At 46.1% G+C, this 13,733-nt stretch overlaps 1 protein-coding gene across 1 annotated transcript in view; it reads left to right on the top strand.

Annotated features, from left to right (window-relative positions):
* Window positions 1-13,733, top strand: part of TNXB (tenascin XB) — a 107,371-nt gene that overhangs the window by 76,033 nt on the left and 17,605 nt on the right. The window contains exons 44-50 of the mRNA XM_070936510.1: window positions 2,206-2,538; window positions 4,321-4,647; window positions 6,210-6,497; window positions 7,533-7,808; window positions 8,468-8,761; window positions 9,855-10,142; window positions 10,428-10,742. Of these exons, the coding sequence (XP_070792611.1) occupies window positions 2,206-2,538; window positions 4,321-4,647; window positions 6,210-6,497; window positions 7,533-7,808; window positions 8,468-8,761; window positions 9,855-10,142; window positions 10,428-10,742 (2,121 nt within the window). The remainder of the gene's footprint in view (window positions 1-2,205; window positions 2,539-4,320; window positions 4,648-6,209; window positions 6,498-7,532; window positions 7,809-8,467; window positions 8,762-9,854; window positions 10,143-10,427; window positions 10,743-13,733) is intronic.

Genomic DNA, 13,733 nt, shown 5'->3' with positions numbered 1-13,733 from the left:
ACTAACCAAGGGGAGAAGCTACCTAGAACTAAGGAGCAATTTCCTGACAGTGAGACCAATTAACCAGTGGAACAACTTGCCTCCAGAAGTTGTGAATGCGCCAACACTGGAAGTTTTTAAGAAGAGCTTGGACAACCATTTGTCTGAAATGGTATAGGGCAGTGCCAAACCCGGGGGGGGGGGGGAGAATGGCATACGCGCCCGCACCCATAATTCAATTCACCCCCGCCCAGCCCTTGCACATGCGCGTGCGACTCCCCGCACTCCAGTGGTGGGTTCCTCCCAGTTCAGTCCAGTTCGGCCGAGCCGGTAGCGATGACGATATGATGTCACCGAACCGGTTCTCCCCCCCCCCCGCCCTTCCACCCACCCACCCACGTTATTCTTACCTTTTATTTGGTCCCACCCCCAATCTATTGCTGCCTCCTGAGTCCCAGCTGATGACTAGAGGGAAAAAAAACTGTTTAAACTCTTGCTGCGGGGCTTCAAAGAGCCATCCTACAGCTGATCAGTGTTAAAAGCAAACAAATGAGTCGGGTCGTAAGTGCGAGGACCTTCCAGAAATGACTCTGACCAGCTAGCCACGCCCACCTAGTCACATGACCTCCAAGCCACACCCACAAAATAAGCCACGCCCACAGAACCGGTAGTAAAAAAAATTAGAACCCACCCCTGCTGCACTCCCCCCACTTTTGGCATGCGACAGCAAAAAGGTTACTGGTGCGCCCAGTAGGCCGGTTTCTTGCCCTCCCCAGGCTCCAGAGGCTTTCTTGGAGCCTGGGGAGGGTGAAAACTGCCTCCCCCACCCCACCCCCGAGGCCCTCCAGAGGCTGAAAACGGCCCGTTTCCCAACTTCCGGTGGGCCCAGAAGGCCCGAAAATCAGCTGGCCGATATATGCTGGAGCTGAGCTAGGGCAACATTCGCGAGCCCACAGATATGGCTCCATGTGCCACCTGTGGCACGGGTGCCATAGGTTCGCCATCACGGGTATAGGGTTTCCTGAGCAGTGGGACAGTAGGTTTCCTGAGCAGGGGGTTTCCTGAGCAGGGGGTTGGACTAGAAGACCTCCAAGGTCCATTTCCACTCTGTTATTCTCTTATTCTGTTCTATTAAGTTGCTCCATCACTGGAGGCTTTCAAAAAGAGATTGGACAACCATGCTTGAGCAAGGGGTTGAACTAAAAAATCTCCAAGGTTCCTTCCAAATCTATTATTCTACATCAGTGATGGTTAACCTTTTTGGTGCCGAGTGCCCAAAGCATGCATGTGCACGCGTGAATGCCCGTGCGCGTGCCCGAATTCCCAAAATGCAATGCGAGCACCCCAGCGCATGCGTGCCGCCGCTGCACATGAGCCACGCCCCCCATCCCCCCTGCACCCCATTTTGGTTTCCAGATGGTGCAGGAGGCTTTCCAGGCCCAAAATGGGGCACGGAGGGGGGGGTGAGGTCCCCCCGCACTACATTTTGGCTTCCAGGTTGGTGCAGGAGGCTTTCCAGGCCCAAAACGGCCTCATGTAGCCCTCCGTGCCCCATTTTGGGCCTGGAAAGCCTCCTGCACCAACCTGGAAGCCAAAACGGGGCGCAGGGGGGCCATTTTGGGCCTGGAAATCCTCCTGCATCAACCTGAACCCACGCACATGTGCCCCGTCCCTCCACGTATGCATACACGTGTCACCTGCATGCCCCCCCCGTGCATGCACGGCAGAGACCCGAAGACCAGCTGGCTGGCGGGAGGCGCGTGCACATGTGTAGTGGAGCTGGGCTGGGACAACGACTGTTGTGCCCGCAGAGAGGGCTATGCATGTCATCATGGTTCTATATCCTCTCCACCCACCACTATTTTGTGAGACAGCGCAATTATAAAACACACAAATGTTTGGATCTTTTTTTCGGAAGTTACAGGAATACACATCCTAGCAGTTTAGGATCCTAGCCGCCCTGAGTCTTCGGAGAAAGGCGGCATATAAATTGAACTAATAAATAAATAAAAATATTCCTAGGATCCTTACATGTACAGTACAACCCTCTTTTCCAAATGTGTGCTGGTTGGGAATTCTGGGTGATGTGGAGACAAACCTGTCTCCAGATCCGGGAAACTCCTGATGTGAACTTTTATCTCCGAAAAGAAAAATGAGGCTAGTAGAACCGCAGCATCGGCCTCTCCCTCTCTCTCTCTCACTCAACCATATTTCTTTCCTCTCTAGCACCAGCAGACAATGAGAAGCCATCAGGTATGCCTGGAGAGGTGGACCAGGAGGTCCCGGCTGGAATAAGCCCCCGCTTGGGCGTGCTCTCAGTCCCAGAGGTCACCAGTCATTCAGCCCAGTTATCATGGACTGTCCCAGAGGGAAGCTTTGATTCTTTCTCAGTCCAATACAAAGATGCTGAAGGAAGACCCCAAGCGCTTCCTTTAAGAGGAGACTTCCGTGATGTCATCGTTTCCAACCTATCCCCTTCTCACAAGTACAAGTTCAATCTTTATGGTATCTTTGGGAAACAGCGCCTTGGACCAATCTCTGCCCAAGTGGTCACAACAGGTGAGCAGCACCTGCTGGGGAAGAAAAAGGGTGGGAGGGATACAATCAGTGAGGGGACCCTTGGTGTTCTCTGAGCTTGGTGGTTTCCTTGCAGGCGTTTCCTCACCCAAACCTTTCATTTGAAAAGAAACACAAGCTTCTCATCCTTATGAGCTGAAGTTTGGTTACAGGTAGTCCTCGACTTACAACAGTTCATTTAGTGATCGTCCTAAGTTACAAAAGCACTGAAAAAAATGACATGACCATTTTTCACACTTATGACTAGGGATGGGTTTCACTTACCTTTACCACTGGTTCACCCCGTGCACGTGCACTGTCCGTACATGCGCCCGGCCTCAAAAACGTGCCTAAATATGATCGCCGCTACCGGTTTACCCGAACTGGTGCGAACTGGCTGAATACCACCTCTGCTTATGACTATTACAGCATGGTCATATGATCAAAATTCAAATGCTTGGCAACTGGCTCATTCTTATGACAGATGCGGTGTCCTGGGGGGGGGTCACATGATCCCCTTTTGTGACAATCTGACCAGAAAAGTAAATGGGGAAAACTGATTCACTTAACAAACCAGGTTACTTAACATAACAACTGAAGCAGTGGTGGGTTGCTCCCAGTTCGCACCGGTTCATAAGAACCGGTAGTAAAAATTTGTAGTAGTTTGGAGAACCGGTAATAACATTGGCTGGCCACGCCCCCGAACCGGTCCCCAGCCTGGTTGCCGCTCGCTTACCCCGCCCACCTCAACAGAGGCTTTTTAAAAAAAACTTTTAAAAGCATTTTTTTCTATAACTACTTCGGCCAAAGAGGTTGTAGAAAAAAAAATGCCTTTAAAAGCCTCTGGCAATCCCAGCTGAGTTGCCTGATCGTCAGAGGCTTTTAGAAGCATTTTTTTCTGCAACCTCTTAAGATTGTAGAAAAAATGCTTTTAAAAGTATATATATATAAAAAGTTGGTCACGCCCACCCAGTCACATTTCCCCCTCCAAGCCACGCCCACAAAATAAGCCACGCCCACAAAACTGGTAGTAAAATTTTTTAGAACCCACCCCTGAACTGAAGGGATTCATTTAACTGTGGTAAGAAAGTATTGTGACCTCGGATCACTTAGTCATTAAAGGACACAATTAGTCTCAAACAAAACTATTTTACTATAATAGCTGAGAAGTATTTCATTCCCAGCTTAGTCCAAATTAATTCCAAAACAAGTCCTTCAGAAAAAGTCCTTCGGGCTTATCACAAACCTTTATCTTCTTTGGCACCCTGCCAAAGGCCTTTCTTGGCAAAGCCCCACAAAGTTCAGAAACAAGAGATGCCAACTGGAAAACAGATTTAGCAAAGTTGCTTTCCTACAAAGAGCCCAAGAGCCTTTGCTGCTCTTTTAAGCCTTATGCAAGGGGCCAATCCTGTCCTGGCCTTACTCCTAAGTTGTCCTTTTTGCTTTAGCTGTTCTTGCCTTCTGGCAGCTCTGCGCATGTGCGCACTAGGAACAGGCTCCTCCTGTTCCTCTGCCTCTCTGCTGTCCGACTCTGTAGGCTCCGGAGTCCACACATCACTCCCAGATGGCCCTGGCCCCATCTTTGCCTCCGACGCAGAGCCCTCATCCAGGCCTTCCCCAGACACCAGGACTGACCCATGGTCCTCCCCAGCCTTCTCACTGTCCGATTCCGCTGCTAGCTCTACGGCTGCTGGCGGACCACAACCGAAAGGTCATAACACGGGGCAAGATTTCTTCCTGGCAGTTATACCTTAGGATCCTCCATCATCTTCCTCTTTTTTGCAGCTGCTGAAACATCTGGGAAGATTGAAGAAAAGAAACAACCAGAGGAAAGTACAGGCAAGAGCAATCAGCCCAGGCTTGGAGATGTCACTGTCTCTGAGGTCACTCCTGATTCCCTTCTCCTCTCCTGGACCATCCAGGAAGGAAGCTTTGACTCCTTCATTATCCAGTACAAGGATGCTTCAGGCAATCCCCAGACGGTACCCGTTGATGGAGCCATGCGCTCCCTCCATCTCTACAACCTCACACATTCACAGACGTATGAATTTGACATATTTGGAGTTTCCGGCTTCAGGCATCTTGGACCTCACTCAGTTCACACCGTGACAGGTCAGTGATTGATTGACTATGGATCAATTCATTGATTTAGCCAACACACTTGAGATCACTTGAAGTGTTAATACCACTTTATAATGCTTTGGTAAGGCCACCAAGGAATACTTGGAGTACTGCATTCAGTTTTGGTCGCCACGATGTAAAAAAGATGTGGAGACTCTAGAAAGAGTGCAGAGAAGAGCAACAAAGATGATTAGGGGACTGGAGGCTAAAACATATGAAGAACGGTTGCAGGAACTGGGTATGTCTAGTTTAATGAAAAGAAGGACTAGGGGTGACATGATAGCAGTGTTCCAATATCTCAGGGGCTGCCATAAAAAAGAGGGAGTCAAACTATTCTCCAAAGCACCTGAGGGTAGAAAAAGAAGCAATGGATGGAAACAAATCAAGGAGAGAAGCAACCTAGAACTAAGGAGAAATTTCCTGACAGTTAGAACAATTAATCAGTGGAACAACTTGCCTCCGGAAGTTGTGAATGCTCCAACACTGGAAGTTTTTAAGAAGATGTTGGATAACCATTTGTCTGAAGTGGTGTAGGGTTTCCTGCCTAAGCAGGTGGTTGGACTAGAAGACCTCCAAGGTCCCTTCCAACTCTGTTATTCTATTCTACTTCTATATTTCTAACAAACACACAAATAAAATGGATTTTGGGCCCCTCATCTCAGCCAAGTGACTCTGGGCAGCTCACAGTTCTTAAAAAATTGTAAATTTTATCTCTTCAAATCCCTGCAGTGCCCTGACTTTCCGAACTCTGGAATTGTACAATTTCATTTTCTGTGGAGATTCTCAGTCATCCAGGTCACAGTTGTACCCAAAGGTGCTTTTTTTCCCAAAGGCAACTGGACTTTTTTTCCCCCTTGAAAACGTTTCGCTTCTCATCCAAGAAGCTTCTTCAGTTCTGACTGAATGGTGGAGGATGGAAGGATTTATATTTCTTGCAGCCAGCTGGTCGTTAGCACTCTTTCTGAGAGTCATTGAGGCCCCTTGGCCCGTCAGGACAAGATTCAACCATCCATCTGCATTTGAAAGACAAAGGTCACTCTTTGGAAGACAGCAAAATTCACATTCTGGACAAGAGGCCATCTACATTAAGGTTGAACATCCCTCTCTCAACAGAGTTGGGGGATATGACACCACCTACCTCCTGTTTACAACAAAGTCCGTTCAGCAAGAAGGCTCCACCACAGCTATTTGCACCACTCAGGTGACTCTGAGGACATGGATAAACCCTCAGGTGGCCTCAACAGCTCTCAGAAAGAGTGCTAATGACCAGATGACTGCAAGAAACATCAATCCTTCCATCCTCCACCATTCAGTCAGAACTGAAGAAGCTCCTTGGTTGAGAAGTAAAATGTCTTCAAGGAAAAACAAGTCCAGTTGCCTTTTGAAAAAAAAAAATTGTACCTCAGGTACAATTTCATTCTACGTTTTCTGAGGCAGGTTGGCCTCCTGCCTGATGCGCTCAATCTGTGGGGGGGCTACGACAGACCTAAACATTTATGTAATTTAAAGTTTGACAAGCATCTGTTTTCTTTTTTTATTATTCTCTATTGCAGAGATATCTGAAGGAGGAAGGATCGTTCAGCCCCAGCTAGGAGATCTCTCCGTCTCTCGGGTCACTAACGATTCCGTGGCTCTGTTCTGGACTGTGGCTGTTGGGAATTTTGATTCTTACTTGCTCCAGTACAAGGACTCTGAGGGCAAGCCCCAAGTCCTGCCCCTAAATGGCACTTCACGGGATGTCACTGTCACCAACCTGGCTCCTTCTCACAGATACAAGTTTAACCTGTACGGCCTGAGTGGGCGCAAACGCCTCGGTCCCGTTTCTACCAATGCCGTCACAGGTCAGAGGGAAACTGGGCTTTGGGGACTTCACAATGGTGTTCATTGATTATGAGTTTGTTTATTTATTTTGTGGAAATCAGAGGCCAGCCCACCCCTCTCCCAATCTGTTACAGTTATGACTTACATAGTACAACAGTAATATACTATAAAGAACAGAAAGATCTTCCAGAAACTGGAAGACGGTGGTGGGATTCAAATGATTTAACAACCGGTTCTCTGCCCTAATGATTTCTTCCAACAACCAGTTCACCAAACTGCTCAGAAAGTTAACAACCGGTTCTCCCGAAGTGGTGCGAACTGGCTGAATCCCATCACTGCTGGAAGACTGACTTTGGGCCAAGCCCTACCTCTCAGACCTAGGAAGAAAAAAGCCACAGAGTCAGCTAGCCACTTTGGTGATCCTTGTCTAACACATGCCATATGCTTAAAAAAATCTATCTATCTATCTATCTATCTATCTATCTATCTATCTATCTATCTATCTATCTATCTATCTATCTATCTCTATCTAGCTCTGTCTGTCTGTCTATTATCTATCTATCTATCATCTGTCTATATCTATCTATCTATCTATCTATCTATCTATCTATCTATCTATCTATCTATCTCTATCTAGCTCTGTCTGTCTGTCTATTATCTATCTATCTATCATCTGTCTATATCTATCTATCTATCTATCTATCTATCTATCTATCTATCTATCTATCTATCTATCTATCTATCTACTGTATCTATCATCTATCTATCTATCTATCTATCTATCTATCTATCTATCTATCTATCTATCTATCTATCTATCTATCTATCTATCTATCTACTGTATCTATCATCTATCTCTCTATCTCTCTATCTCTCTATCTCTCTATCTCTCTATCTCTCTATCTATCTATCTATCTATCTATCTATCTATCTATCTATCTATCATCTGCCTAAATCCCAAACAAGAGTCCTGTGGTATTCCCTTGCATAATCTTTCACACAAAACCCGGCACCATCGTATTTTCAATCCGGATTGTCTTCCTTCTCTCTTCCAGGCCAAGGCACCCAACCGCTTAAGCTGGGAACCTTGTCAGCTCATAACATCACGTCAGAATCCCTTCTTCTGTCCTGGGTTGTGGAATCCGGGAATTTCGACTCTTTCATTATCCAGTACCGGGACGCCGCAGGCAAATCCCATGCGTTGCCTGTAGATGGAGGTTTGCGATTGCTGCGCTTCCATGACTTGGTCCCTTCGCACCGATACAAGTTCAACCTTTACGGGGTCTCTCGTCGCAAGCGTCTTGGTCCCATATCTGTGGAGGCTGTTACAGGTTAGTTGCAGCCTAATAGCCACCCTTGCAACTGTTTATTTATTTATTTATTGGTTCAATTTATATGCCACCCTTCTCCAGAGACTCAGGGCGGCTTACAATGCGTTAAGCAATAGCCTTCATACTTTTGTATATACCTGCTTAGTAGGGCTTTCCCCCCCCCCACTAAGCGGTGCTCTTATTGTGGGGGCAATAAGTCAGCTTATTGCCCCCACAATTCGGGTCCTCATTTTACCTACTTCGGAAGGATGGAAGGCTGAGTCAACCTTAAGCTTGGTGAGATTTGAACTTGCAGTAATTGCAGGCAGCTGGCAGCTAAATGCTACTTTAACAGCACTTTAGTCCGCTGTGCCACCAAGGCTCTTCTGTTGCTCTTCTTTCTACAATGCTTCTCCTTCCTGAGACAAAACCACTTGGGGACTTGAAGTCAACACATTCTGGAAGTTGCCACAGTGAAGAAACATTGATCTAAGCTCTGTTAACAAATAAACACTTTCTTGGCAGACTTATCACAAGTCAGTTAAGGTAAACTTTCCAGAGCTCATACCTCTTGTCTGGACTGCCTCTTCTTGATCAACCAAAGGTTCTTCCACTTGCTTTCCACAGATCCAGAGCTCAAGTAAATTTGAATTTTCTTTTTTTGTTTTGTTTTTCTTTAGTCCCCAAACCTTCAGGACTGCAAGTTGCTCCTCAACCCAAGCTGGGGAAACTGTCCGCTTCCGACATCTCTGACACAACTCTCCGTCTGACCTGGCGGGTCTTGACTGGAAAATTTGAATCGTTCAGCATTGAGTACAGAGATGCAGAGGGCAACCCCCAGGTGTTGCCTATAGACACCAGTGCCCGGGATGCAGTGATTTCCAACTTGGTGCCTTCCCACAGATATAAGTTCAACCTCTACGGCATCTCTCAACAGAAACGATTCGGTCCCATCTCTACTGAAGCCGTCACAGGTCAGAGACTCCAATTTCTTTAAGAGGAAAAATAAAATCCTTCTCTGTCCACCTCATTATTTTCTGTCTGTTGTGACCCAAGCCCATGTAGTTAATATTAAATGCAGAACAGTTCCAAAAAAAAAAACAGATTTTATTCAAACAACTGAGAATTAACTCATTCGCAGCGTATTCCAAATTAAATGAAAGCAAAGTCCTCAAAACACCATTCTTCAGTTTATCTCTGACCTTGGGATAATTAGGCAAACTGCCAAAGGCTTTTCTTGGCAACAGTTCAAGAACAGAAGACATTGACAAGAAAGAAATACATCCAAACACAAAGCAAATCTCTCAACGGTTGTTTTCCAGCAAAGAGGCCAAGAGCCATTGCTGGTCTTTTAAGCCTTATGGGAGGGGCCAATCATCTCTTGGCCCTATTCCCGAGTCATCCTCTCTGCTTTAGCTGCTCCTGCCTTCTGGCAGCTCTTCTCATGTGTGCACTAGGAACAGGCTCCTCCTGTTCCTCTGCCTCTCTACTGTCAGCCTCTGGAGGCTCCGAAGTCCACGCATCACTCCCCGATGGCCCTGGCCCCATCTCTGCCTCCAACACAGAGCCCTCATCCAGGCCTTTCCCAGCCTCCAGGACTGGCCCATGTTCTTCCTCAGCCTCATTGCTGTCCGACTCCGCTGCCAGCTCTGCAGGCTGCTGGCAGACCACAACACTGTCAAGGTTTTTTCTTGCTGCCGTCTATGCAGATCTCTATATACCGGTAGAACTTTATATAATTGGGATGGCTGTAGACCAGAGGTGATATTCAGCCGGTTCACACCGGTTTGGGTGAACTGGTTATGGCAATCGCGGGTTTCCGAGGAAAGAATTTTATTTTGGCTACAAGTCCACAGCTATCTCTACCTCCCCCTCCTGTTCCCACAGCTCAACTCAGCTCCGCTGTGGCAGCCCTGGAGGTGCCAGGGAAAATGGCTTCAGGGCTGACACAGGAGGTATACTGGGTGGAATCATGAGAAAGGGCCTTCTCGGTGGTGGCCCCTTCCCTATAGAACAGTATTGGACATGAGAATCTCCATAGACATTTTGTATTGTTATTTCTTCCAGCTCAAGGCAAGCACTCGGAGGCAAAACCCAAACTGGGGGATCTCTCCATCTCCGATGTCACCAATGACTCTGTCCGCCTTTCGTGGACTATCTCGTCTGGGAAATTCGACTCTTTTCTCATCCAATACAAAGACGCCCAAGGGAACCCTCAAACCGTGCCTGTTGGTGTGGACTCCCAGACAGTTTTCATCTCTAACTTAATACCTTCCCACAAATACAAGTTCAGCCTCTATGGTCTCTCTGGGAAGAAACAGTTTGGACCAGTCTCTATTGATGCTGTCACTGCAGGTGAGTTTCTCTCTTTGTAGGGGTCCTTTGTACTCTCCGAGCTTGGTTGTTTCCTTGCAGATGTTTCAGTACTCAAACCCTGAAAATCCCACTTAGAAACTCACCTAAACCCCTAAGAATATTGAGAAGTTGGGAGGGGGGAAAGGATGAGAACTTAGTCCCTGTGTTCACTTAATGTTGTGATTTCACCAGTCCCTGGGACACAGGTCACAAAGACTGTGTTACCTATCTTATCTCATTCCCGGTTTGTGGCCCCCTCACCCGTTTGCATTCTTCCTCCTGCAGCTTTCTCAGAAAGCACCAGCACTCCAGCTCCCTTGCTCGATCATCTTGTGGTCTCTGAAGTGACTTCCACGACTCTGCAGCTCGGCTGGGATGTCCCGGAGGGGGAATTTGATTCCTTCCTTGTGAGATGGAAGGACAGTTTGGGCAGCGGCCAAACGGCTGTCCCAGCCAAAGAAGTTAAAGTGCCTGGGGACGGGCGCTCCGTCACCCTCCAGGGACTCGCACCCAGTACCGAATACAGCCTTACGGTCTATGGCATCAAGGATGAGTCAGAAGTGGCCGAGATCAACACTGGAGCAAGGACAAGCGGGCTAGGTAAAGGGGCAGCATGGGTTACCCCAATGTCAAAAAAATCCCAACCCCAGGAACAAATATTTCTCAATGAAAGCATTAACATAGTAAGTGGGTGTCGGTCACAAAAAGAGAGCTAGCTAGCTACCTAACTAACTAGATAGATTGACAGGCAGACAGACAGACAGACAGACAGATGATGGATGGATGGATGGATGGATGGATAGATAAATATTTATTTATTTATTTATTTATTTGTTTGTTTGTTTGTTTGTTTTAACTTGTATACCGCCCTTCTCCAACAGGACTCAGGGTGGTGAACAGCCAGAATAAAACAGAACATACAAAATTTAAAAACAATTTAAAAATAATTAAATATTTTGGCCGCAATTTAAAACAAACCAATTAAAATCAATTAAATTTAACCAAAAACAGTGGGATCAAGCCAGCCTGGCTAGGTGAAATAAATAAGTTTTCAGGGCCCGACGAAAAGTAATAGATAAAGTGATAGAGAGAGGTGACAGAGATAGATTATAGATAGATAAAGATGATAGGTAGGTAAGGTAGATAGACAGAAAGAAAGATGGTTAGACAGATAGACAGAAAGATACTGGTAGCTAGATAGATATAGATCATAGCTAGCTAGACAGACAAATAGCATATAGATTCATTCAGAGAGAGAGAGAGAAATGTAGAGATGATAAATAGAGATATATGACAGAGATAGGTAGATGATAGATAGATAGATAGATAGATAGATAGATAGATAGATAGATAGATAGATAGATAGAGAAATCTACTTATTTTCCTTACCGGTTTGGAAGTGCACGTGCCCCGCGCGCATCACATGCACGCACAGACCCTCTGCGCTTGTGCAAAACCTTCTGCGTATGCACAGAGGGTAAAAAAGACACCAGAGGACGGAGCCTCGTGCTACCATCTCTGAACCACCTGCCACAATCGCTACCAGATCGCCCGATCTGGTCTGAACTGGGAGCATTTCACCCCTGGTTAGATAAATTAGATAGATGATAGATAGATAGATAGATAGATAGATAGATAGATAGATAGATAGATAGATAGATAGATAGATGATAGATAGATAGATAGATAGATAGATAGATAGATAGATAGATAGATAGACAGATTCATTCATTCCATTCCATTCCTTGGCAAAGCTGCAAACATGCCATTTGCTTAAAAGCCTTGCCCCATAACTATTGGCTGGGCTTCTGTGATGTCACAGAAGGATTACAATAAGGACCTTTCAAATAAAGTAACTCCCTGGATAATTCTTAGAAGAGAAGGGAAAGAGAAGACCCGAGAGGTGGGATGATGGTGAAAGGCCAAGCTTCATGCCTTGGGGTATCCCTGACAAATATGAAGTGAAGGATTGGGAGAACCCGGAACTCACAGAACTGGTGGGAAAATAGTTCAAGCTTTGCCAGAGAAATCTGGGAATCTTTGGCTAAAAACCAATGGAGGAAGAAGGAGCCATTTCTTGGCTGTTTTCGTCATCATTCCAGATTTCACAGGAGAGTCATGTCAACAACAGCTGTAGTAGCCTGTGATGTTCTTCCTGGTTCCCTCCCTCTATCCTGGGAATAAGCTAGGAACTAACCATAATAAAGTCCTCTTCATTGGGACTTCTGGAAGAGGTAAAGAAGAAATTGTTCCACAGCTACCAAGAAACCATACACAGAGTCCAGTTTCTACTCACCTCCATCAATCACAACCCACCCTCTCGGTCAAATTTAGTTCTGCCCGCTCTTGAACCCTACCTGCTCATCTGCCCTAGGAAGGCCATTTTGGGTCATCGAGGCAGAACAGGCCACGATGTTTAAGAGCTCAGAGCTGATCTTGTGGGAGACCACAAGCAACTCAGCAGCTGTGCATTCCTGGCTCGGGTCGCATCAGGCTGGGCCAGCTTCCAGCTGTAGTTTCTTTGTGTAAGGCTCAAGTAAATTCATCTTTGGCACTGTGCTGTTTTCTTTGTGGTCGGCCAGCTTGGCCACCGTGGATCCCAAGAGGGAGGGAGGGGAAGACTTTTCAGGGGGAGGGGCGAGCATGGAAGAGGCACATGCCAAACCACAGGCCGCGTTTCTGTAGTCCTCAGAAGGTCCCAGCTGCAGCTACATTTGAGTTAAAATCCACAAGGTTGTTTTTCATTTCTTCCTAAAATAATAATAAAAAAAAAAATTAAAAAGTGGGGGAGCCCCAATTTGAACTGAGGCTTTGGGGCAAGGAGAAAGGGAATTCAACATTTTGAGGGCTATAGCCACCCACCCAAGGCGATTTCCCAACATTTATTTATTTATTTATTTATTTATTTATTTATTTATTTATTTATTTATTTATTTATTTATTTATTAAATTTTTGTACCGCCCCATCTCCTGAAGGACTCGGGGCGGTGAACAGCTAAAATTAAAAAACATACAATATAAACATTAAAATATTATAAAAACAGAATTAAATTTATATTGGCTTCCCCCAATTTAAAACCCCTACCCATAAAATTCAACAATTAAAAGATTTTTAACCCAGCCTAGCTTCCTGAAATAAAAAAGTCTTCAGAGCCCGGCGGAAGGTACGGAGGTCTGGGATCAGTCGTATCCCTGGGGGTAGCTCATTCCAGAGGGCGTGTGCCCCCACAGAGAAGGCTCTTCCCCGGGGGGGTCACCAGCCGACATTGCCTGACCGACGGCACCCTGAGGAGGCCCTCTCTGTGGGAGCGTATTGGCCGGTAGGAGGTTATCGGTGGCAGAACATAACCCCTTATGTATTTTGTTCTGTTGTTCTGTTCTGTTATATAAAACAGAACAGAACAACGACGACAAAGAAAATGAAGAGTTAAATGTTACCATCGCCTTAAAACACGATGGTAACATTTAACTCTTCATTTTCTTTGTCGTCGTTGTTCTGTTCTGTTTTATATTACATCAGGGCTCTCCAAACTTGGCAGCTTTAAGATTTGTGGACTTCAATTCTCAGAATTCCCACAGCCAGCATGTTGA

Source organism: Pituophis catenifer, unplaced genomic scaffold (assembly GCF_029215685.1).
Source record: "Pituophis catenifer annectens isolate HBS135680 unplaced genomic scaffold, rPitCat1.0.hap2 SCAF_2, whole genome shotgun sequence".
In the NCBI taxonomy this organism is placed as follows: Eukaryota; Metazoa; Chordata; class Lepidosauria; order Squamata; family Colubridae; genus Pituophis; species Pituophis catenifer.
Note: the sequence above shows the minus strand (reverse complement) of the source record. Positions and strands in the feature narration are given on the sequence as shown.